The 27,538-nt window shown below is 38.7% G+C and overlaps 1 protein-coding gene across 8 annotated transcripts in view; it reads right to left on the bottom strand.

Annotated features, from left to right (window-relative positions):
• Positions 1 to 27,538, bottom strand: part of FMNL2 (formin like 2) — a 337,731-nt gene that overhangs the window by 40,496 nt on the left and 269,697 nt on the right. For all 8 annotated transcript variants that reach the window (XM_037849116.1, XM_037849118.1, XM_037849120.1 and 5 more), the window contains exon 10: positions 3,318 to 3,392. In XM_037849116.1, the coding sequence (XP_037705044.1) occupies positions 3,318 to 3,392 (75 nt within the window). The remainder of the gene's footprint in view (positions 1 to 3,317; positions 3,393 to 27,538) is intronic.

The following is a 27,538-nucleotide window of genomic DNA, read 5'->3' as shown; positions in this document are numbered from 1 at the left end:
GAACTGGAGGGGCGGGTGACAGACTGCTACATCTCAATGGTGGTGACGGTTCCTGACTATGCATTTGTCAATATTGAGAACTCTATACCATAAAGCAAATTTTGCTGCATGTAAATGATTTCAAAATAAATTTTAAAAAACCAGAAAAAAAAAAAAAAAGTCATATGGGTCTATCAAACAAAATGTGTGAATTATTACAGGTATACTGTAATAAAAAATGTGAAAATTATTACAAAGAACATTTAAATCACCTATTATCTCACCACAAGGGACTCACTTCTAAAACATCACTGTGAACCCCACCGTTACAACAGGATAGTACTAGATCTTTGACCCTTCTTTCCATCATAAACAATCAACCCGTTTTCATTCCACAGAAACCCTGGATTTACCACTCTTTCTCCCAAACCCCATTAGTGGCCCCAAGACCTGTCATAGAGAAAACCAGTCTTCAGTTTGGTAAATAACAGAACAGAGTCCAGAGGATCTATTTTGCTTTCAAGATTGACAGTCATTTTTTCTCTATGGTTAAACAGGGTCTCTTGCAAGGAGGTAAAATGATTGAGGCACCCAGGTTCACAATCTCTCTGAGAATTGCCTTACTCTTCCACTGTGCTCCAAATCCAATTTCCATTATCTTTTTAAAAATTATTTGTATCAAGTTACGTTCCTCTTTGAATAGATTATACATTGGATATCTTAGGAAGATATGCAAACTGTCTATGTTATAAGGGCACTCTATGGCAATTTACTAAAAAATTACTTTGGGTTCTATGGCGATGAGCTAAAAAGGACTTTTGCCAGTTTTTGGTTTTCTTTTGTCCATACACACACACACACACACACACACACACACACACACACAAAATACAAAAAAAGGAGAAAATGGACCCACCCTACATATATTTTATGAAGAATTTGATGTTCAGAAGGCTGTACAACCTAACTGCATTCCCAAGGCAGTTTATAAAAAGCCTAATTTTCTGGAGGAAAATTTAGTTGGATTTTGGCATCTTTCCATGTCTCTTCTGAAAGCAGTTCTCAATGATCCGTTGAACTTTATGACATGCCTAAGGGGTAACTCTTCACTAGGTGACACGTGAAACCAGCACACGTATTTCTGAGCTAGCAGCCTCTAAATAAGGTACCTCAATGTGTGAACATATGAATAAATTAACTAACAGGAAATATGCTCTCCCTGTAAATGGACAGTGCAGGTGTTTGAAAGGGCTTAATATACTTTCAGGAGAAACTCACACAGAGAGGCCCAACAGATAATAAATGAGTGAGGTGGGCCATGTACAACACAATAGGGAGTGGTTTGGAGTGTGGCAAACCAGAGAGGGTATCTTTATACTAAGGAAAGAGGGACTACTTGGCTCCAGCAGCTAGTTCTCTGCAGGAAAACACACATAGTATTATCAGATAGTTTTAGTTTTCAAGAAAATCAGAAATTTGTAAGTTGACTTCAGCCTGGGGGCTTCCAGTTTACAACCTCAGCTTCAAAGGAACAAATAAGCTCCCCCTAGAAAAGCATAGAAAAGAAACTAGTAATGTGACACAGGACACAGAACTCTTCAGATATATATCCCTGTGCTGGTTTGTATATATTATGTCCCCCAGAAAAAACCATATTCTTTAATGCATTCTTGTGGGAGAGACGTATTGGTGTTGATTAGGTTGGAATGTTTGGATTGTGTTGTTTCCATGGAGATGCACCCCACCAACTGTGGGTGATAACTCTGGTTGGATGATTTCCATGAAGGTGTGGCCCCGCCCATTCAGCCTTCATTGGTTTACTAGAGCAATATATAAGCTCAGACAGAAGGAGTAAGCTTGCTACAGACAACAGGGATACTTCAAAGAATGCATGGAAGCTGAGAGAGGAGCTGCAGCTGAGACAGACATAATGAAGATGGCCTTTGGAAGCTGATGCAGACATTTTGGAGAACGCCCTTTTGGAACGCAACCTGGGAGCAAGCAGACGCCAGCCATGCGCCTTCCCAGCTAACAGAGGTTTTCCAGACGCCATTGGCCATCCTCCAGTGAAGGTACCTGATTGTTGATGTGTTACCTTGGATGCTTTATAGCCTTAAGACTGTAACTGTGTAACCAAATAAACCCCCTTTTATAAAAGCCAATCCATTTCTGGTGTTTTGCATTCCAGCAGCATTAGCAAATTAGAACAATCCCCAAAGCAAAAATTAAACACTTCAAGAAGTCCTGAAAACAGGAATTAAAAAGTCAATGTGAAAGTTATTCCTCGTTTCACATTTATTTTTTACCTTTTTAAAAGCAAACAAATTATGAAACAGAAAAGCACCTCTAAAGAGGATTTAATCTTTCTCACTGATTTTGGATGGGGCTGAGGGCCAGGATGCAAATAAAAATTTGAGGACCCAGAAAAAAAATTTCCACATAAAAGGGTTAGAAATCTGCAAAGTGGTATTTCATGCTCTGGAGTCACGCTGCCTGATATCCTAAACACAGGCTTTGGAAGACCCCACAAGGTAAGAACTGATTATGATGTCTCTTCTAGTCTAGGAATGACCTGGAATATTCAGCCCAAGTAAGAATCTCCTGTGCACTCAATTGTAATTTGTTTCAGGAAACTCTCCGTAGTAGATTGTATCTTTGGTCCAGGATTAAGATTTCGTTATATGAACTCATAAGTCCTGAAACTCACATTGCTTTTCTTTTACCTGAGGAGGCCAGCACTGCTGCTGAACCCCTTGTTCTTGCAGGTGATGTAACCTGCTAAGGAGCTCTGCAGTATGAATATGCCTTCACAGAATCAATAGAACAGGAAAGAGATCGTGGGGAAAAAAGAACTGCTGTATAAAAATTGGGAGGACCCATACAGTCAATTCTACAAACCTAAGTACTTTATTAGCCTTTGAAAATACGGTCTGAAAGAGGCTACTGGCTGGGACTGCAAGAAGCAAAAGGGTCAAGGCTCTTGGTTTCTGTCTCAAGGATTTTTACGCAGTACTACTGACATCTCAAGTCTACAACTGAAGGCATTTGCACCAGCATATGCACCATTTCCTTTCCCAACTCACGGCTTCCCCCTGCCCCTTATTTGCTACAAATAAGGAGTACTTTTGGCCTTTACTATAAAGTGTGCATGCAAGGAATGAAACTGGAAATAAATGCCATAAAGGGAAAAGACAGATTAGGAGGGACACTCTAGACTAGGTCTACTGCATATTGTATTTAATTTCCTGCCCTTTGTTACATACATATACCTAATGGATTTAGGGGGAAAGCACTGAAATTGAAAGGATTATATTGAAAGTCATACTGAAATAACTCACCATAAAATCTATGTTATTGTCTTCATTCCTGAAATGTTCCATCAACTTCTCAAAGCGCTGTTTTTCTCCACAAACCTGAAACACACATTTCATTGTGCATATGAAATTCCAAATACTAGAACTCAAAAATTAAATGCAGAAATTTCAGCATTAATAATTACTTCCAGATTATCTACTTTTTTCTTTCTCACACTATTCTCTTCTATGCCAACTCACAAACAGTGACCTGAGACTGTACCAAAAGCTGATCCTTGGTTTCATTTGCAGATTCCCTTGATACTGTGAAATTCATATCAAACATGTTTTCCTTTCTTTGGTTCTCTTTACATTCCCACCAATTTTTTAGCATGAACTCAGAATCCCAGAAGGTGACTGACGATTGAAAAGAAAAAAAAAGACCACAAATTTTCTATTTTACCAAAGTACTTTTAAAACAGACATGCTAAAAGATTAGAATAATTTAAAAAATTTCTTGAAAGGCAGACTCAAAATGTTCATATCATATCTAACTGAATCAAATACCTTTGGTGAGTAAATTACAACTGAGAAGTATCTGGTGAGTAAACTACAACCTGAGTATTGAAATTTACAGTACTTCATGAAGTAGCACCTCAAAGATCTGAAATATGCTCAAATTAATGCTTTCACTGAACAAGTAAAATAAGCAGATATAATAACTGGGAACTCCAAGGCAAACAGGTATCTGTGTATATTTGGAGTTAAGCACGTAGAGGGAAAACAAGAGAGTCCAGTAAAGATCTGTACCAAATAATAACCCTCGGAAGACTTATTTCCCAAAATCAAAGAACAAAATTTAATTCCATGTGTTACAATTCTTGGCTACTGTTTTTGGAGCACAGTCCTGCTCCCCCTGGTTTATATATTCATTCAGCCTTCAGAAAATGCCTGCCTCAATATCAGTGGACTACATCCTTGATTAGCTTGGCCTTAACATTTTACAAATTTAATCCAGGTTTTACATGCTAAACTCTGAATTTTCTGATTCCCTTTGCAATCTTAGGTTACTAAGGTTGATCCTGAAAAATTCTCCTAAAATGAAACTTCATAATGCTATTATGCAGCCATTTAATTCAGTCATGTTGAATTCCATGTAAATGAACATATTTTGCTAAAGAGACAGTCCCAAGAAGGCAGGAATTTCATTCTGTTTCGTTCACTATCATATCTTTAGCATATTATAAGTTCTCAATATTTGTTGAATTGCACTGACTAGAGGATAAATGAATAATTGTTAAAATGCATGTAACAAAAGGTGAATGAGTTACTGCTCCCATATTTTTTTAGAGTGAAACAAGAATCATCAGACCAATGTAGACAGGCACCAGGAATAAACTACAAACTGGGATATTAAAGTGACTAGCCTTCAACTTCTGAGTCTTAAAGCAACTTAATTTTTTCAGCAGATTCAGATTATAATTTACTGTATTCTGATGACTACTCTCCCTTATTTACATCTGCCTTAACAAAAAAATTATAACAGAAATCAGACAAACAGTGCCTGGGTCCAGGCTAGAGGAAAGGGAGGAGACTCAAGAAGAGAGAGTCTAAAGTACAACCTTAAAAAAACACACTTGCCCCAATTCCATCCTGGTGAGTCTGATTCAGAAGATCCAGAGTAGGGTGACATGGGCGTGCACATTTTTAAAAAGCCCTACAGATCATTTGATGCTCCACAAAGAGTAAGAACCAGATTTAAGGGGATACTGTCCCTACCCAGAGACAACTCCTTGGCACTAATACTTTAAGGCCCCTCCAGCAGTTTCCTGGAAAGTAAAGGCTTACTGAGGGGGATGGTGACACAGTGCAGGCCCACTCCCCTAACCATCAGCATCAGTCACATCTTGTGCCTAAAGGGACAAGCTTCCCTAGCACGCAGAGAGGACATCGTAGGTGGAAATCACCAAGGCATGGTATAGAAATGGTCAAAATTGTAGCTTAAATTTTTTTTACGAGAAACCCCAACATAATAACTTATACCCCAGGAGAACAATTTACTTTTTTTTTTTTAATACAGTTTTATTGAGGTATATTCACATACCCTACAGTCATCCAGTGTACAATCAATTGTTCAATATCCATCATATAGTTGTTTATTCATTGCCAGAATCAATTTTTGAACATTTTCCTTATTCCAAAAGAAATAAAAATTAAAGTAAAAAAGAACACCTAAAACATTCCATCCCCCCATCTCCCCCATGTTTTCATTTAGTTTTTGTCCCCATTTTTCTACTCATCTGTCCATACACTGGATAAAGGGAGTGTGAGCCACAAGGTTTTCACAATCACATTGTCACACCACGTAAGCTATGTAGTTATGCAATCATCTTCAAGAATCAAGGCTACTGGGTTGCAGTTTGACAGTTTCAGGTATTTCCTTCTCACTATTCCAGTACACTAAAAACTAAAGAGAGATAGCTATATAGTGCGTAAGAATCACCTCCAGAGTGACCTCTCAACTCCATTTGAAATCTCTCAACCACTGAAAATTTTTATTTTGCTCCATTTCTGTTCCCCCTTTTGGTCAAGAAGACTTTCTCAATCCCAAAATACTGGGTCCAGGCTCATCCCCAGGAGTCACGTTCCATGTTGCCAGGGAGATTTATATCCCTGGGAATCATGTCCCACGTAGTGGGGAGGGCAGTGAGTTTACCTGCCAAGTTGGCTTAGAGAGAGAAAGAGAGAGAGGGCCACATCTGAGCAACAAAGAGGAGAACAATTTACTTTTAACTGCTTTGAGAGGTGGCAGGTGCAGGAGGAGAAAAGAAAGAGAGGCCATTCTGGATGTGGGGACACCTCCCAGCTCTGCTGAGAAGCAGCCTGGAATTAAAGTCTGATGAGCCACTAGGCACTCACTGAACTAGAAGAGGCAACAGCTATCAATGAAAACAGATGATGAAATGGTTCCAAGGAAGACAAAGCCCTTCACAACAAGGAATATTAGAAAACTGGAAAATACATTGGATAAATCTCAATTTATGAATGAGATACTGATGCCCAGATTAAGTCAGATATCTGACATGATATGATGAAAGTGCAACAGACTGACAGAACCAAGGACAGACCTAGATTCCCCAACCTCCAACTTGACAACCTAGAATGCTCAAATAAACATATTTAAAGATACAACATTCTAGAATTATCTGAGAAACCAACAGAGATGAAAAACATTATTAAACACACACACACACACACACACACAATCATTACATTGTGCATACACTTAATGCCAATGCACCAGAATCTCCCATGGAACTTCTAAAAGTGATGGATTACCAGGGTCTAAATTGAAAAATATTGATTGAGAATTTCCACAGGTGGGACTAGAAATCTGGGATTTTTTAAAAGTACCCATGGTCACTGAACCAGCATTTGGGAACCAGTAGTGTAAACATTATTAGGCTAGATTAACTGATTAAACCCTCACCCTTTTTGTCTATCAATTGTAAACTGGAAAACTAGTTCATTAACTAGCCAACTTATTCAATTCCCAACTTAGCAATACAAATAAAAAAACACAGGAAAGCCTATGAACTGTTAACAGGGGATTATTAAGGACTCTAGCAAGCACAAGCCCAGGAAAAGAAGCAGGCTCCTTGACTCCAGGTCTCCGCAGGCTCAGTAAGACAAAGAGGACCATGTACTTCTCATTTGCCTTGGGCTGATCTGCTTGACCTGAGATTAAGCTCTGAAGGAAACCACCAGCCAAAGCAGAGCCAATTTGCAAAAAAGTGAAAGGTGTTTTTTGCCTTGGTTTGCTTGTTTTGATTAGTTCCTGGCATTCAAGAAAATCTCTGTCATATCACTAGCTGGGTACAAAATTAAGGGACAGACCAGGGACTAAATCCCAGACTTGATACTTCAAAATATTAAAATATACACTGTGCAACAAAAGATTACAAGACAAAGAAACAGGAAATGATGGCCTATCCAAAGGAACAAGATAAAAATCCAGAAACCATCAATGAAGAGGACCAGACTTTGGACCTTCTGGACAGAGACTTTTAAAAAATTATCCTTGACTACTCAAGGAGATAAAGAAAAACACAAAGAAAGAACTAAAGTATATGAGGAAAACTACAAATGAACAATATGGGAATCTCTCCAGAGAAATACCAGAGTTGAAGGACACAATAACTAAAATGAAAAATTCCCTGGACAGTTTCAACAAGCAGATTGGAGGTGGCAGAAGAAAGAATCCGTGAACTCGAAGACAAGACAACTGACGTGACTCAGGTTGAGGAACAAAAAGATAAAAGAATAAAAAAGAGCAAACAGAGCCTAAGAGACATGTGGGACACCATCAAGTATACCAATACACATATTATGGAAGTCCCAGAAGGAGAAGAGAGAAAGAAAGGAGCAGAAGGACAAAGAAATAATGACAGAAAACGTCCCAAATTTAATGAAAGAAATGAATATGCACATTCAAGAAGTCCAATGAACCCCCAAATAGGATAAACTCAAAGAGAACATGCCCAGACACATATTAATCAAATTGTCAAAGTCAAGGACAAGGAGTTCTGAAACCTGAAAGAGAAAAGCAATGGGTTATATACAAGGAAATCCCAATAAAATTAAGTATTAATTTCTCATCAGGAATCATGGAGGCAAGAAGAGCTAAAGTGCTGAAAGAAAACAACTGCCAACCAAGAATTTTATATCTGGCAAGACATTCTTTCAACAATGAGGGAACGATTAAGACATATCCAGATAAATAACAGCTTAGGGAAATTGTCACCACTAGACCTGTCCTATAAGAAATGCTACAGGGAGTACTTAGACTGGAATGAAAGGGCACTAGAGAATGGGTCAAAGTAGCATAAAAAAATAAAGACCTTCAATAAAGGTAACCATTTGGTTAATTATAAATGCCAGTACAGTTGTTTTATATTGTTTTTTGTATAACTCGATTTCTTGCTTCTTACAGATGCTAAAATAAAAATGCATAAAAGTATGATAAATTGATAGTTTTGACATACAGTGTATAACGATATAATTTTTAATAAGTACAAAAATAAGGTGGGGGGACAGGGGTAGAGGGACAGTGTATGTGTATGTTATGGAAAATAAATTGGTATCAAATGAGATATGACTGTTATAGATTTAGGATGTTCCATTTTAATCTCATGGTGACCACAACCAAAATACATCAAAAATATATTCACAAAGAAATGCCAAGAAACTCAAGATGGTACAATATAAAAAGCCAAATAAATATAGAAGTAGGCATTAATGAAAGAATTGAGGGTCAGAAATGTCTAAGACTTACAAAAACAAAACAGCAAAAGAAAATCCAGCATTAGCAGTAGTTACTATAAATGTAAGTGGATTAAATTCCCCAATTAAAAGGCAGAGACTAGCAGAATGAATTAAAAAAAGCATGACCCAACTATAGGATCTTTGCAAAAGACGCACCTTAAACTCAAAAATACAAGTAGGTCGATGGTGAAAGGCTGGCAAAAGATATACCACGCAAGCAGTAACTAAAAGAGAGCTGGGGTGGCTATATTCATATTGGATAAAATAGAATTTAAGTCAAAAACAGTTATGAGGGACAAAGATGGTCATCACATATTGATAAAGGGGACAATTCAACAGTAAGATGAAACAATTATAAACATATATGCACCTAACAGCAGAGCCCCAAAATATATGAAGCAAATAATGACAGATTTGGAGGGAGAAACTAATGGTTCTACATTAACAGGAGATTTCAATACACTATTTCCATAATGGATACATGTAGACAAAAGATCAGTAAGGAAATAGATGACTCGAATGATATTCTAAACCAGCTAGGCCTAACAGACATATATAGAGCATTTTACCCAAAAGCAGCAGAAACTCTTTCTTCTCTAGTGTACATGGATCATTCTCCAGGAAAGACCATATGGTAGGTCACAAAACAAGTCTCAATTCCAAAATATTGAAACTATACAATATGTCTTCTCTGGCCACAATGGAATGAAGCGAGAAGTCAGTAACAGATGGAGAAATGGAAAATTCACAAATATGTGGAAATTGAACAATGTGCTCTTAAACCATCAAAGTATCAAAGAAGAATCACAAGGGAAATTAGGAAATATTGAGGCAAATGAAAATGAAAACACAACATACCAAAATATATGGGATGCAGCAAAGGCAGTGCTGAAAAGGAAATTTACACTTCTAAATGCTTACATTGAAAAAGAAGAAAGACTTCAAATCAGAAACCTAGTTTCAAAACTGGAAAAACTAGAAAAAGAAGAGCAACTAAATCCAAAGTGAGAAGAATGAAGGAAATAACAAAGCTTAGAGCAGAGATAAATGCAATAGCTCTTAAATTTAAAAACCAGTAGAGAGAATCAACAAATCCAAAAGTTGGTTCTCCAAAAAGATCAAATATCAACAAATTTTTAGCTTAGCTGAAAGGAAAAAAAGAGAGAGGACACAAAGATCTAAAATCAGAAATGAAAATGGAATCATTACTACTGACCCCACAGAAATAAAAATCATTTTAAGAGGATACTATGAACAACTATAAACCAACAAACTGGATATGGTTCTACATTAATAGCAGATTTCAATATACTATTTCCATAATGGATAGAACATCTAGACAAAAGATCAGTAAGGAAATAGATGATTTGAATGATCATGTAGATGAAATGTACAACTTCCTAGAAACAAAATGCCTACACTGATCCAACAAACCAATAACTACTAAAGAGACTGAATCAGTGTGCCAGTTTGAATATTATGTCCCCCAAATGCCATTAACTTTGATGTAATCTTGTGTGGGCAGACTTTATCAGTTTTGATTAGATTTCCTTGAGTGTTTCTTTAGAGATGCGCCCCACCCAGCTGTGGATGATGACTCTGATTGGATATTTCCATGGAGGTGTGGCCCCACCCATTTAGGGTGGGCCTTGATCAGTGGAGCCATATAAATGAGCTGACATAACAGAAGGAACTCAGTGCAGCTGTGAGTGATGTTTTGAAGAGGTGCTACAGCTAAGAGGGACACTTTGAAGAAAGCACAGGAGCTGCAGATGAGAGACAGTTTGAAGATGGCTGCTGAAAGCAAACTCTTGCTCCATAGAAGCTGAGAGAGGACAAATACCCCAAGTGCAGCTAAAAGTGACATTTTTGAGGAACTGCAGCCTAGAGAGGAACATCCTGGGAGAAAGCCATTTTGAAACCAGAACTCTGGTGCAGACACCAGCCACGTGCCTTCCCAGCTAACAGGCTTTCCGGACGCCATTGGCCATCCTCCAGTGAAGGTACCCAATTGTTGATGTGTTACCTTGGACACTTTATGGCCTTAAGACTGTAACTGTGTAACCAAATAAACCCCCTTTTATAAAAGCCAATCCATCTCTGGTGTTTTGCATTTCGGCAGCATTAGCAAACTAGAACAATCAGTAATCAAAAACCTCCTAACAAAGAAAAGTCCAGGCCTAGATGACTTCCCAAGTGAATTTTACCAAAGATGCCAAGATGAATTAACATCTATCCTCCTTAAAGTCTTCCAAGGAATTGAAAAGGCAGTATTACTCCCTAACTCATTCTATAAGCCCACATCACCCTCATACTAACACCAGAAAAAGATACCACAAGATAATAGCAGACCAATATCCTTTATGAATATGGATGCAAAAATCCTCAATAAAATACAAACAAACCAAATCCAAAAGCATTAATTAAAAGAATTATGCACCATGATCAAGTGGAGTTTATCCCAGGTATAGAAGTGTGGTTCAACATAAGAAAATCAATAAATGTAATACACCACATTAATAGAACAAAGGGGGAAAAAAAAACAACAACACATGATCATTTCAATAAATGCAGAAAAGGCATTTGACAAAATCCAGCACCCCGTCTTGATAAAAACACATAGAACACTAGAAATAGAAGGAAATTTCCTCAACATGATAGAAGGCATATATGAAAAACCCACAGCTAACACCATACTCAGTGGTGAAAGACTGAAAACTTTCATTCTAAGATGAGTAACAAGACACGGATGCCCACTGTCACCACTGTTATTCAAAATTGTACTAGAAGTTCTAGCTAACACAATTGGTCAAGAGAAAGAAAGAAAAGGTATCCATAAAAAAATGAAGCCGGACCCCTACCTCACACCATTTAAAAAAATCAACTGAAACAAAATTAAAAAAACAAAACAAAACAAACAAACAAACAAAAATTCAAAATGGATCAAAGACCTAAATATAAGAACTAGAATATAGAACTCCTAGAAGAAAACGTAGGGAAGTATCTTCAGGACCTTGTGTTAGGCAATGGTTTCCTAGACTTTATACTCAAAACCTAAGGAACAAAAGAAAAAATAGATAAATGGGAATTCATCAAACTTAAATACTTTTGTGCATCAAAGGACTTTATCATAAAAGTAAAAAAAAAAAAAGAACCTTACTCAATGGGAGAAAATATTTGGAAACACATAGCCGATAAGGGTTTAATATCCCAAATATATAAAGAAATACTGTAACTCAACAAAAAGGCAAAAACCCATTTTAAAAATGGGCAAAATACTTGAAAAGATATTTTTCCAAAGAAGACATAAAAAAGGCCAATAAGCACATGAAAAGATAGTCAACATTATTAGCCATTATGGAAATACAAAGCAAAACCACAATGATATATCATTTCATACCCACTAGAATGGCTATTAATAATTTAAAAAAAAAAAACAAAAAATAAAAATTACAGGCATTGGAGAAGATTTGGATTAATACGAACACTCGTTCACTGCTGGTGGGAATGTAAAATGGTACAGCTGCTGGGGAAAACAGTCTGGCAGTGCTTCAGAAAGTTAAGTACATAATTATCATATGACCCAGCAATCCCACTTCTAGGTATATATCCAAAAGAATTGAAAGCAAGGACAAAAACAGATACTTGCACACCAATGTTCATAGCAGCATCATTCACAGTTGGTCTAAGATGGAAGTAACTCAAGTGTCCATCAATGGATGAATGGATAAATAAAATGTGGTATACACATACAATGGAATATTATTCAGCCGTAAAAAGGAATGAAGTCCTGATACATGTAACGACATGGATGAACCCTGAAGATATCATGTTGAGTGAAATAAGCCAGACATAAAAGGATGAATATGGTAATGATCTTACTGATATGAATTAATTAGAATAAGCAAATTCATAGAGACAGAAACTAGCACATAGGTTATCAGAGGCCAGGGTGGGTGTAGGGAACGGGGAGCTAATGCTCAATTGTAGAGAGTTCCTATTGGGGTTGACTGTAAAGTTTTGGTAATAGACGGTGGTAATGGTAGCACAACATTGTGAATGTAATCAACAGCATGAATTATATATCTGAATGGGATTAAAAGGGAAATTTGAGGATGTATATACGTTATTAGAATAACTTAAGTAAAACATAGGGCTGTAAAACACAGTGAACCCTATTATAAATGAATATACTATAATTAATCATATAATTACAGTAGTGTTCTTTCATGAATTGTAACAAATGCACCACACTAACACAAGGTGTTAATAACAGTGTGCTCTATGAGAACTCTATTTTATGCATGTTTTTTCTGTAAACCTACGACTTCTTTAATGAAATAAATAAAAACTCTGAGAGAAACATAGTTAATAAAACTGGGTATCACAGGAATGTATCAGGAATTAGCCCACAGCCCCTACACAGGTACTCTAAATAGTAAGGTAACTCACGAATAACCAGGGATTGTGTCCAGGGCATTATAGAAATGCAATGTATATGGCTGGGGAAAGCACATGTGGACAGCAACAAAACGAACTACTGATAGCCTGTTAATATAAAGAGATGGTATCAAATCCAGAATAAGCAATATTAGATCCATTTTATGCTGGGTAAAAAAATAAATAAAAAATAAAAAAATAAAAAATATGGCACTAGCCTGGTAGACAGGACTGAAATAGACATTAAGAAAACCCTGAATACATGTTTCTTTAGAAATCATTCATTCTGTCCACAGACAAATCCATGTTGAGAACATGTTTGTTACGAAGAAAAATACCTTTAATCTTCAAAAACGGTGGATTTAAATATCTTCCAAATAACAGCTGCTATGAACTTGTTGAAAAGAATCCAAATGCCTGAGATGACACTTCGCCAACATAATGCCAGCTTAGGGAAACACTAAAAGATTGATCTGACTGACTGCTCTCCTCATCTGCTGAAAGAACTAGTAGGGGACCCTAGTACCAGCTCCACCAATCTCTCTAGGTAAAAGCTTGGATTGTTTTGCTCCTCATCTCAACTATCAACTCAGAATGGTATTTGCTGACACTGCTTTACAAGAGCAATGTGATTCACGAGCCCCCCCCCCCTTCCTTTCTGCTGAAGGAAAGGAAGCATGCAAACCAAATTCATATTTGTTTCTATATTACTTTAGCAATCATTAAACAAGCATATCCTACAATCCCACAGGAAAGGAGGAGATAAGTTTGGGGAAGGTTGGGGAAGTGACGTCCCACATCAAAGGAGAACCGTCTTAGTTTATACTGCTCACATCTGGACCACCCCCACACTCTTAAAATAAGACCATCACGGCTGAACGTGCCTCTTCTTTCCTTTGAAACTGACCTCATTTTAGAAAATTGGTAAGGATGAAAGAAATGAGACACTTATTTACAGAATCTACACACCAGCCTTTACGAGGACGCTCTCGAGGGCTTCATCAAAACGTGCAAAAGAGCCAGGAACCACATTTGCACATAGGCTGCACAGAGGTTTCATCTGCTAACAAACACTACACAATATGTGATATCTGCACCCTTTCAGATAAAAGCACTTGACTTGCAATTGAAATTTGTCATCTCTTGGCTTTTATATTCACTGGTAGTTCTCATTCCCCTACTTGCTTTAGCACCGGTTTCCTATATTAATAACAGGGAGCCACTGGAGTAGGTAAGTGGGAAGCAAGTGTAAGAGAGACAGCTACAGAGGCCATCAGAGCTGAGCAGACTGAAGAGGAGTCCTTTTGTGCATTTGACTACTCCATCAGGGCTACTAGAAATTAAACAGAAAAAGAAAAGTATATGCTCTGGAAAAGCATACACCCTACTATAAACTTGCATTGGTAAATCAGTCATCAATCAGTCTTGTGTGACTTTCAATAGCATGAGTGAATTCACCGACCTGATTAACACTTGTAGCATGAAAACACCGAGGTTCCATCCCAGACCACAGACCTAGTCAGATGACACAGCCACCATCCCTCCCATCCCGACAGGGTCCTGCCTGAACATCAGCCCCTCTCTGCACCTTTAAGTTCTTAACACCAATGGAGGTGAGGTGGCACAACGGCGGGAATGGAACTATATGGCATATTAAACAGGAGACCAGAAACCCTGGTTTATAAGTCCCGTCACTGCCAGTGCCTTTGTTCTAGTTTGCTAATGCTGCAGAATGCAAAACACCAGAGATGGACTGGCTTTTATAAAAAGGGGGTTTATTTGGCTATACAGTTACAGTCTTAAGGCCATAAAGTGTCCAAGGTAACACGTCAGTAATCGGGTACCTTCACTGGAGGATGGCAAATAGCGTCCGGAAAACCTCTGTTAGCTGGGAAGGCACGTGGCTGGCGTCTGCTCCAAAGTTCTGGTTTCAAAATGGCTTTCTCCCAGGACGTTCCTCTCTAGCAAGCTTGCTTCTCTTCAAAACGTCAGTCACAGCTGCACTCCGTTCAGTCTCTTTGAGTCAGCATGTTTTATATGGCTCCACTGATCAAGGCCCACCCTGAATGGGTGGGGTCACACCTCCATGGGAGTATCCCACCAAAGTCACCACCCACAGCTGGGTGGGGCACATTCCAAGCAAATCTAACCAGCACCAAAACGTCTGTCCCACAAGACCACAAAGATAATGGCATTTAGGGGACACAATACATTCAAACCGGCACAGCCTTCATTGTGATCTTGGACAACTCTGAACCTCCCTGGACTTCAGTTTTCACACCTGTTCATTTGAAAGCCAGAGGTTAGATCACAGGTTTTCAAACCATGGTTTAGGAAGCTATAAGGGGTACCCAGAGGAACGCTTTGGGAGCTCCAAAGGTAGGGGCCTGGCAGGGAGAGCACAAACAGGTAAGGTCCTTGGATCCAGATCTGCTTTATTATACTGAGTTGCCTGTTAGTATTTCTTTCATTTAAAAAAAAAAAAAGTTTCATTGCTAACAAAAGTTAGAAAAAAAAATCCCTTCACCAGATACCCTGAAGCCTCCTACAATTCTAATCTAGACATGGCAATATAATGTAATAATCTCAAACTGAGTGGCTTGGAAGCTCTTTAGGAACCAAATTCAGAGAGATGTGCTTGGCTGCACTGGCCCTGGATACCAAGCACAGCTGCCAAACCTCGAGTTCAGGGCATCTTCTTCACTCATGCTTGTGAAGCTGATAAGTCCTGCCCTGTCCAGATGAAATGGTCCACTCCCAGGACACTCAAGATCTCCACTTAAAGAAGAATTGAAGCAAAAGCACTCAACTCCTGCCAAAAAACAACTCAACTTTGTCCTCAAACATCTGTGAAAGAAATTTCTAAACAGTTGCCCAAACCATTTGGATAAAACCAGGGCCCTGCATGCAAAGGAGGCTGTGGTTTAAAGCATCACGAAGGGTGGGCAGAGGATAGGGGACGATTTCCCTAAAGCTTAATAGCCGAGAGAAGATGGTTTTACAAAAGCCTTATTAAATAAAGAGTATTGTCTTGCCAGCCATACGTGGAAATGAACCACAGACTCCCCGCCTCCAGTCACCTCTTGGTCTGTCTTCACGGTCAGCGTAGTCTTTGGCTTCCCCCGGCAGCAGCTCCCAGAGCACCACATAAAGTCTGCAGTCAGAATGGGGCCTGACTCTTATAAGGTGGCTATGAAACATGCTTCTGGGTGAGTTATATAAAATTAAAGGACCCTTGCTTAAGTGTTTCCTTCTTGCCATGTTGCTTGGTGCGTGCCTCAATACTTTCTTTTTCTCTCCTTACAACAGGCCCCTGTGATCCACAAGGTGCCCTGAAGGAAGGCGCCGTTTTAGAGGTACAGTCTATTATGACTGATTAGACGACCTTTCTTGGGGCTCGCCGGAGAACAAAAGTTCCGTGTTCTTTTCTGGGCCTCATGGAGTAAACGGTTACTTAATAGTTAGTCCTAGGTGAACAGCATCCGTTACCCTCTGTTGAGAGCGCCAGTCTGACGCCCTGATGGCCCAACAAAACCACTTCTCTGTGGTTGTTGGGGTCTGTTATGGTTTTCCTTTAGGTGACTACACATTTCCTACATACACACTAAATGGCAGGCATCTATGACAGAAGTAAATCACTCTGACTTGCTGCTGCCTCTCAAGTCTCTTTGGAGCTTAAAGGCAGAATCAAAAATCTAAATGAAGCATTTTGACACTAAACTTTATTTCATGCCACTGAAATAAAAACTAATGAAAGCTAAACAACTGGATACATTCTACAATCCATTCAACCCTCCTTCCTCATAGAGTAATAAAACATTTAGACCAGTCTTGGACATTCACATTCATAAGTAGACATTCACTATGAGCTGGAGGTTTCATCCATATAATGCTAAATGCCCTTGTGAAAGCATCAGCCACCTTTCCAGATGTTTCCAAATATCCAGATGTTTAGCACCAGGAAGGCAAAAACATCCAGATGACTCTTGTGCTTTCCCTGCATATCTTTTGCTGTGCTGAATAAAGAATCCTGACTTAAGAGGCAAAGGGCTAGTAAAATCCCCCAAAAAACAACTCTGACGTACACTTTAAATGAGAAACGTGTTTTTAACACACACATGCCCTGCCCCCCAAAAAAGATAACCTACATAACATTCTAGCAAGGAAGGCTCCACAATCTCTGCTGAAAACTGCGATATCTCATAAATGGTATCTGTCGGAAATATTCTTAACCACTGGCTGGATTCTCCCCTGCTTTAATGTAAGACTCATTTCCTGGTCATCAGGAGGGACAGACACGGATTCTTTCAAGGCTTCCATTCCTAGGCCCTCAGTCGTCTTTGGGAAGACTTAGCAGCCAGATCCCTTGAAAAGAAGGCCTAAGGCTGTTCTTTCCTTTCATTCATTTATCCCCACATTTATCCCCAATCCCAGTTATTCAGGCAGGGTAAGGGAAGGGAAACCACACATTTCTAGTAGCACATTTTCTAAACTGCAGCAAAAGCATATGGTTGGAGCTGCTTCAAGCCTGTGGTGTTTTCACCACAGACCTCGGGGCCTGCTCCCCTCACACCTGAATCACAACAAATAAATCAAATCAAACAAAGGTGTGCTATGAGTCAGAGCCCTTGAAGACAAGGACTCTTTGTTTGGTAGAACAAAGACCTTAGGCGAACAACAGGCAAATGCCTGAAGTGTGTCCAACTTTCATTTTATAACCTCTCTTGTTCTGTGTTCAGCCCCAAACTCACCCTAAGACCTATTCTGGGTCGTAATCAGGAGAACCTTGTTCTGAGCTAACTGCAACCACCTCTACCCTGCCCAAAATGGACAGACAGTGATAGGGGTAGCAGTTGTTAAAAGGGAGTCCTCAAACACCAAGGGTCCCTGAGGCCCTTTTATAGGGTCTGTTAGGCCAAAACTATTTTTATAATACTGTTAACTTGCCTTTCCACAGACTGGACATTTGCACTGATGATACAAAAGCAATGATGGGTAAAATCTTGGTGCCTTAGCATGAATCAAGGCAGTGGCATCAGATTGTACTAGGAATCATCATATTCTTCACAGCCATGCCTTTTCAGTTAAAATTTTTTTTTTTTAAAAGCCAGCTCTACTTAAGAATATCTTTGAAGCATTAAAAATTATTTTATTAAATCTCTACCCTTTAATATACATCTTTTTAATATTCTATATGATCAAATAGGAAGTCTGCATAAGGTACTTTTGCAGCATATTGGATTATGGTTGTTTCAAAGAAAAGCACTTCTATGTTTTGGGTTGCAAGATGAACTAGCCACTTTTTCATTTTTACTTTAAAGAATGACTGACAAACTACAGTTATTCAGACTTACATATTTGGCAGACACTTTCTTGAAAATGAGGAAAAGAGCCTTTAAGGAAAACAACTGACAATATTTGTTGCCAATGAGAAAATTTGAGCTTTCAAGTGAATATAAGAATATTTGAAAACCAGTATTCACCACTGTGAGTCTGACTGATTCCCAATACTGAAAGACTTTTTTGATGGGACTGGCAGTGATAATAACGAACATGATTTTAAAACACTGTATTATGAAATGTGTTTATATTTAGAAAGTTTGGGTAATTCAGGGAGCCAGTATCTTCCAAATGACAAATGCATGTTGTTACAAAATCATGAATCCAGTGGAGGTGCAAGATGGACAAATGGATTTTAATGTTTGAACAGAGTACCAGACATTCACTGACCTGGTTTCAGATTCCGTATTACAACTAACCTTTAAGAAACTATTACTTATTGAGTATTCATATAGTATAGTATCAGGGAAGAACATCCACAATGATCTGAAAAGGCTACTAAAATACTCTCTTTCCCACCTACATATCTACTTGGGGCTAGATTTTCTTCATATACTTCGACCAAAACAATACAACTGACTGAATGCAGAAGTGGGTATGAGAATCTAGCTGCCTTCCATTATGCTAGACTTTAAAAAATTTACAAAAATACAAAACAATGTCATTATATGCGCTAAGTTCTTTTTTTAAGTTTTGGAAAACAGTTATTTTTATGAAAACAAATTACACCAATACACAATAAGTTTGTTATTTTAAAGAAATAAATATTTGAAAATTTTTTATTTTAATTTTTAATTTAGTAAACACCAGTAGAGAATCTACATAAGCAAAAGCTCTTTGGGGTCCACAGTAATTTTTATGAGTGGAGAGGGGTATAGGAACCAAAATGTTAAAAACTACCGGGTTAGGGAATAACCCTTTTATTTCCACAAAGATGATGAATTCCTACAGGAAGTAGCAAATAAATGGATTTTTAATACTAAGATTTCTTGCAATATTCTTTGGGAGTCAACCATGCCATATAAAGAACTGCTGCCTTTGCCTCCCCACAAAGTTGAGGCCACACCACTCAGAGACCAGAAGCCTTTTTCCATGCCTGTAAAGAAGCCCTCCATCAGTTTACAAGGACAAAAAAACAACCTCCTTTAGGTTATGTTTAACAAGGCTTTACAATCCTTGGCATTTACCAGGTGGGCAGCAGCAGTCCCCAGCTGTTCCCTGCCTGCCTCTGCCACATGCCCACCTCTAGGCAGGCAGGCTGTTACATCTAGACTGAATCCAAGGCTAGATATTCTTTCCCAAAGCCAAATGAATGTTCGATTCCAAGCAAGAATACGAGAGAGGTACAAAACAGTTCTCTCCTACAGATTTGCAGAACATGCATTCTCCAAAGTTCAGGGAGAATCTGACTCATTGAATCTGTTCAAGTAAACAGATTTGCCCTGGGACGTCTGACACACCAATGTATCAAACAACTAAGATCCAACAAACAGGAACAAACAAACAAACAAAAAAATCCTTTATTAACACACTAAATAATAATTCCTTGATACCTATCACACAAAATATACTGTTTACCAGGTTTATATCTGGTTCCTGGAAAACACTTCAAAATGGAAAATTCTGTGTTGTTCTTAGCAGTATACCCATAAATCCGGGCTACCACATGTGCTGCCGGAACAATTATTCCTGAGGAAGGAGCCCTCATTTTCCACGGCAAAAACCAAACTCCCGAAACAAAACACAGCCTATAGCTCATATTACCATGATTGGCCAATTCCCCTCTCCAGTGACGCAGAGCTGAGGGGGAGAAACTCTGCCAGAGAGATCAACTTCATCATGCAAGGTGACTGACAGTGATTGTTGGAGCACAGTCCGGAACCACTGAGCCATTTTCTTCTACTGAGTGTGTTTCAGTAAAATTGTTGTGAATGAAAACTCAGTATGACCATATATCCTTGACAGATTGATATACAGAATCAAAGAGTTGGGCAGAAGCCACAGGCATCACTGTAGTGAAAGGGATAAAGGGTGGCGACTAAACTACAGGGGGCAGAAAGGAGTTTGGAGTATGAGCGAGCAGCTGGAAAATGAAAAGCCCCAGTGATAACTCGAAAGCCCAGTCTCTCAAAACCTGCCCAGACCAACATGCTTTCACACATGGGCACCCACTAGTGGCATAACTTTCTGGTTACGGAAGCGGCAAGGTCTTGTGACACCCTGCAGGTATTTTTTAATGAGATTTGGCTGAAGAGACTGATGCAGTCACTTTCCAGGCAGTAGCAAAAAGAAATACAGGGCAAAAGTGACAATTTAGTCTTAGAGTCACAGACAACCACTTTCAGCTTGTTACTATCCTATCGATTGGCCTTGAACATGTTAGTCTTTTTGGGTTTTTTGTTTTGTTTTAAAAAATGAAATCATTTATCATTTTAGTATATAGCTATCTTGTTTTCATATCTGAAGTCAAATAAGCACTTAACCTTCATTAGATGGAACTAATTGAATTTTTATGTGCAATACATATTACACAGGCAAGTGTACACACAATTTTATAGAGAATCCTGTAACTGTAGTGTAAGGGATATAGGGGCCATCTAACTAACTTCCCACCTAAAGCAGGAATCAGAGCCACAAGATCCGGACCAGTTATCCTCTTATCCTCATAACCCTCCCTTTGTGCTGCCTTTGCTCATCTCTTCCGAGCATCTTCCCAGCTCTTTCTAGCCTGTCTCCTTCCTCTTCTCCTTCTAAAGTGACATTCCCTGTGGAGCTCACCTCTTGAGTTACAATCCCCTTCTCTACTAGGATTACACACACGCACACACACACAGACAATACCGCCAATCATGTCCAAGCCTGTTTGCTCATTCAGTATCGTCACTTCACAACTAAGAATCTGACCTTGGGCATTTTACCATCATTAAAAACTGAATTTAATAAAACCAAAGTTCACTTTATTTGCTTGAAAAAAATCCCTAGATCATATTTGTTCATCATGATTGGATATTTTGTTCATAACTAAATTTGTATTATTTGAATAGATTCTTATTCTCCTCCTATGTCAGGCCTCAAATGTTGTGGATCACCATGTCTCTTTTTGACTTTTCCCCAATTCTTTGGCTTCACATCCATTGCCATAACCACAAAGTATGTCCAGGGCCCAGTAATTTAACACCTGAAGTACCTATCTTCCAAACTTGAGCACCTCTCCCTTCTGATGCATTTTACACAGAACAATGGCACTAAATATTTGTATGAATTATATAAAATGCCTTTCTAGATTCCCACAGAACCAAATGAAATATATATATAAAAGCATTTTATAAACAGTAAAGTACTATATAACTGAGTTTCTTCCTTTTTTCTTTTTCCTCTTTTATCTATCTTTCAGTTGAAATATTTTAATCACAGATTTCAAATCTCTCCACCATTAGTTCCTCAGAACCATAATTATATTTGCCTCAAGTCATGCTTGGACCCCAATAAGGTGGTTTTTAACCCTTGTTAACCAGCACATTTATTCAGACTTATACTACTCCTAGATTTCATGCCAATTTCCTCTTCTGTTCCCCGATTCCTCTCCACCAAATCAAGGCTCTTTCTTCCTTTATAATCCTGCTCAGGACCTACTCTTTCCATTTGGGCCCTTTACAAGCAGCCCAGTCAGGCATGAATTTCCCTAATAAATTCAAACACTCCAATAATCTACCAAATATATTGTAACTCTTCCCATTAGGTTTACTTTTTTGTGGAAAACTGAGGGTAAGTATCAACATGCCTAGAAAGTACTTGGTATGTAATGACATGTCATATAAGGTTGTATATGACCTTTGGAGTTAAATGGATCTGGATTAAAAATCCCAGAGGTGCCATTTACTAGAGTATGTCAGTAGACCCATTTACTCTGAGCCTCTTTCCTTATTCCTACTTCATAGAGTAGATCTGAGAATTACTGTACTCATGGCACTAAGCAAACATTAAATGGCAGCCTTACTATTTCTATATATGTATATGCTTTATATACATGACATAACAAACATACTTGTTAATGTTTACAACATGGAAAAAAACGAAATAGATTCATGGACTGTGCTCATGTTTTCTTTCTGAAGGTGATTGCTTGCTACTTTAAAAGAAACCAACCAAACAAAATCCTTATGTGTAGGCTATGGGTACCAAATAAATAAAAATGTGCTTATGTTTTACAAGTGCTTAAATGTCAAATGAAATTTGAACTTGACTCACAAAGAGTCAAGTTCAATAAACGTATTCAGTCAATATATCTCAAACTTTAAATTATAAGAGAATAAAAATATAAATATAAGCACAATTTTTAAAGTTTTGAATTATTGTCTTCTTGTTGTTGACCTAGCAAACATTTCATCCTTAATTCAAGTACCTACTGAGGACAGTGCTGCCTTTCTGAAGACAACATAAGCTTTTGAGGAACAAGAATCATGTCCTTTATTTGCTGTCAAACTCCCATGATCCTATAGTAATGCTTTCTCCACAGCAAGAAATATATTAGTTCCCTAAAAGTTCCAAAGACTTTTGATTTTGTTTTTCAGTTCTGAAGAAAAAGTGGTCAAAGATCAATGCCTTTATTTCTGAAAAAACATAATATAGAAGATACAGGAGCACAGTAAGAAAAGACAGAACGAAACTGGCTACATAAAACACTACAAGGGCAAATCTGGCCCAAGATAAGAGATGCAGCTATGTGAGGCATTGTTATTTTCCAAACATAACAGCAACAGAAATGAACACTGAAAGTATAGAAGCCATACTGCCACCCCAAATCCTTTTCACATGTTTCCCTTTGTGGCTTATTACTAATCATAAATACATTTTTATGCAGTTACGCATTATATATATACACACACACATATACACCCATATATACATATGTGACAAACGTACATGATTTATCTTATCCTTTTTCCTAGTTAACATTACAGCATAATCATTTTCATAACTATTTTAATGATTATATCTGAACCTGGAAACTTATTTAATTACTGATGGTTAATGTCCTGCGTCTTGGGTTTAGCCCTTGACTTAATGGCTGCTAAAATAATCTATAAATCATAATTCTTTGACATTTAAAAACTAGTATTTCTATTTTCTCTTAATATAAAAACTACTTTAAAAAGCAGCTAGAACAAACATGGAATACTAAAGTACACTGAAGTCCCAAGATATGGACTTTTTTTTTTTTTTAATATGCCTTTACTATGCAAGTCAGGGTAGAGTGAGGGAGAAGAAAAATAGGGGGGCAGTTTCCTCACACAGGAAAAAAAAACTACGGTAATATATTAATCTGCAGAAAATAAATAAACAAACCCAGAATGGCAACCAAATCTTAACTGGGGACTGAAAACTTCCATCCTAATGGTTTTCAGAACTGATGATGATATTAACAAAGCTATAATAGTTTTGATGCCAATTCTCTAATAACTCTCAGCAGAGCGCTTCAAACTGTATTTCACAACAAAAAAAACACCTAAATGTCAAAAAATCACTTCCCAAGTGAAAGCTCCATGGTTCTGGACCGGTGCCAGCCTATCTCAGGTTCTGTGGGGTCTTAGAGTAACACTCAGCTTTCATTTGCTTTCTCCCAGTGACCTCCATTGATATCTGCCAAGATTACGAAACAAAGGCACATAAGCCAACCGTTTAACAGTTGGCAAAGGAAACAAGTTTTAGAAATGGTCATTTTATACGAATAAAAATAAGATGAGAAACCCTATTTTTAAAACGGGGGGAGCTGCTATCAATTAAATAGAGAATGGGGCTGCTGGTTTACAAAATTTCATGCAGACTTGTGAAGAGAGGGGAGGGATGTAATTAAAGTCAGGATGAGAAACAAAGCATCTCTACAAATGCCCCCCAGATAATAATGGGATAATCTGGTCTGTCTTTAAGCACCAGTATCCTCCTGTACTTTTTTTTTTTTTTTTAACCACCCCAGGGCCCACATCAAAGGGAAATCCTGAAGATTGTTATAAGTTTTTAATAAGGCAGCAGAGGGAGCAGATGACTATCAATGGGGGAAGAAGCCTAAGGAATGAGAAATATGAATGGTGACATTTCTGAAACAATTATCAGACCCTACCACACCCTGCTGTCCAAGTGACCTCATGCTGAGCCCATTGCCACAGACTTCTGGAGCAAAACAGAACAGCAATCTCTTTCCTAGCAGAGAAAGTCAATCTAAACAGCCAATGCTTGAAGACTGGGGAACATATTTCCTACCGCTTGCTTGTTGCTATCTCTAAGCCACAGGGCAATGTGAAGAAGAGGATAAGCAGTGAGGCTGTTCTCAATCGGCCCCCAACTACCATGCCCTGCCCCCTTTTAAAAGTGGAGAATCAAGACAAACAAAACTCCTAGAAGCTTTATTAACTTGCCAACTTCTTTGTATAAAATGACCCTTATTCTCTTTACCTGGTATGATAGGCTGAATAATATCTGCTTTTCTCAAAAATAATTTCAACTCCCTGACACCCTCAAAAGTAAATGAACAAACCAAGCTAATGTCCTTAAGAGAACCAGCTGTGTTATCAGCCACACAAGCAGCCTCCCAAAGATGTCCATGTCCTAATCCCTGCAACTGTGAATATATTGCCTAACACTGCAAAAGAACTTCACAGATCGGATTAAGTTAAGGATTGTAGGGTGGGGAGATTATCCTTAGTATTTGGGCAAAGTCTGAATGTAATCACGAGAGTCCTTATAAGGAGGGAGGCAGGAGTATCAGGGTCAGAGAGAGAAAAGGCAGTGTGACAACACAGCAGCGAGGGAGAGAAAAGGAGACAGAAGATGCCAGGTTGCTAGCCTTGAAGGAGGAGGCAGAGGTTGCAAGCCAAGGAATGGAGGTAGCTCTTACCCCATCCTGCCCTCCTTGTCCCTACTAGGTTAGCCGTTCCGCCTCTGTACAAATCTACTTTCATAGATTCCAGTATTACAATTGTCAAAATATTTGTTTCTTTCCTCAACTAGACTGGGAGGCTCCCTGTTAGCAGTAGGGCCTATGCCTTATTCATTTTCTTATTTTCAGTGTTTACCAAAGTTACTGGCACATAGTGGGCACTGGAATAGTCATGAAATTTTGTTCAGTAAATTAGCATGACTTACTCCTTAATGATCAGCAGCAGACCAGCCTTCACCTCCTCATTGGATAAGATATTGGTGATAGAGGAATAACTCATTCATTAAAAGGGACTTGAAAATCCCATGAAAATGACCCCTTTCTCTTCTAGGAAGGCTCACACCACAATATTGTTTGCCCAAAGCATACTAGTTTGAAGGAAGTAATAACGATTCTTCTATCTCAAATCATAATTGATAAACTTCTTGCTCCTGAGGAAAAGCCAAGTATTGGGTTGAGCGAAGAAGGGAGAAAAAAATAGAAGAGGAACAACTGAAGATGTACTGGTGTAACTCTCACCAGCTATTGAGGCGAACTGTAGTTTCTAAAGGGAGCCACGGCAGTATCTCCCATCCCACATGCTCTCCTGCACTGTGAGCCTGACACCCCACAAAGAAGTGAAGTCTAATTCCCTTCCCTTTGCGACTGCAATGACTTTGTGACTCACTTGTAACCAAGAGAATGCAGCAGAGGGGATACTGCATGACTTCTTCTAAGACCAGCTCAGAACAAATCGCACAACTTCTGTCTTTTTTGAATGCTTGCCCTCTAGATGCTCCTTCTTGGGATGCTCCATCTTGGGATCCAGCTGCCCCAGTGCAAGAAGTCCAAGCCATGAAGAGTTCTGCATGTAGGCACTCTGGTTGACAGTCCCAGCTGAGCCCAGCATCTGAGGCAGCTAACCCCGAGGCTAGACACACCAGCAAAGACTCCACAGAATTCCCACCCCTAGTCAACCGAATCTTCCCTGTTGAAGCCTTGGACACCGTGGAGCACAGACAGGTCTTCCCTGTGTGTCCTGCCTGACTCCCTGACTCAAAGAATCCATGAGCATAACAAAACTAAGTTTGGGGTAGTTTATTATACACAAGTGATAACTGCCACAGATAATAAGCAGACCGAAAAGCAGGTACTTAGCATCATTAATATCACATAAGACTGTGGCTCTGCTTCCTGGTCCTAGGAAGACAGAGTGGCCAGAGAAGAGTCTTTGTGAATTAGAGCAATCCATCCAGCTGATATGGTGAAATATGTCCACATTCTAATAAAACTACAGCTACCATAATTTGAAATTTGAGAGAACACATTGCTTATAGTTCAATGAGAGACAGAAGAAACTATGTACTCTTCTCACCATGTTGAAAATTTTACCACTTAAAGAGTCACTGCCAAAGTCTTGTGCTGAATTTATAATCCTACACCCTCAAATGTTCAAGAGGTTAGATTAGACGGGATTAAAGTCAGAGGGATGCTGGAGGCGCATCAAAATGTCTGCTCTCCTTCCTGCCCAATTTGGTCCACTGCAAATAAAACTTGACAGGCTTTCTTAAATCAACTTAATAATGTGTAGCATGAGTGCTTTCAGATGCCCGGTAGCTAAACCACATCAGCTTTCTTGGGAAGCCTTCTAGAAACAGGCAAAAAAAAAAAAAAAAAAAAAATCTACTGCCAAGAGTGTTGTGTATGAAGGAACTGGTGGGCCTTGAGTGACCCATTTTATAAGGCTCCATCTATCTATACTGAAAGGTCAGACATGGGAGGGAGTTGGGCCTTTGACAACCGAAGTCAGGCTTTTTTGTTCAAGCCAGATGCTGTCATTATGGGAGATGAGAACACAGTTATAATCAATCTTGCATCCTGATGAATTCCAGGTGCACCTCTATGCAGCTTGGGGGAGCCGGAGGCTCAAAGCCCTCAGAAAGGTTTATTGCTAGTGTCATAGTAGGCTGTTTCACTGCAGAGTCTACAGAGCCTAAGTACTTTTTCCCTTTGATTTCAAATGGGAACTTTTTTTTAGCCAGACATGTGGAGACAATTTTTTAAAGTAAGGTAATTTCTCAAGATATTTTAAAGAATACAAAGAAAAAAGTAGTAAGACTAAGGAAAAATTGAAGAGTGCAAAGCCTAGGTTGAAGATCTCAAGGTTCCTAATGGACATTGGTTTAAATACCATTGTTCCAGTTTGCTAATGCTGCAGTTTTGCAAAATACCAGAAATGGATTGGCTT

The sequence above is a fragment of the Choloepus didactylus genome, chromosome 9, assembly GCF_015220235.1.
Source record: "Choloepus didactylus isolate mChoDid1 chromosome 9, mChoDid1.pri, whole genome shotgun sequence".
In the NCBI taxonomy this organism is placed as follows: domain Eukaryota; kingdom Metazoa; phylum Chordata; class Mammalia; order Pilosa; family Megalonychidae; genus Choloepus; species Choloepus didactylus.
The sequence above is the reverse complement of the archived record's forward strand: the minus strand, read 5'-3'. Positions and strand labels throughout refer to the sequence as shown.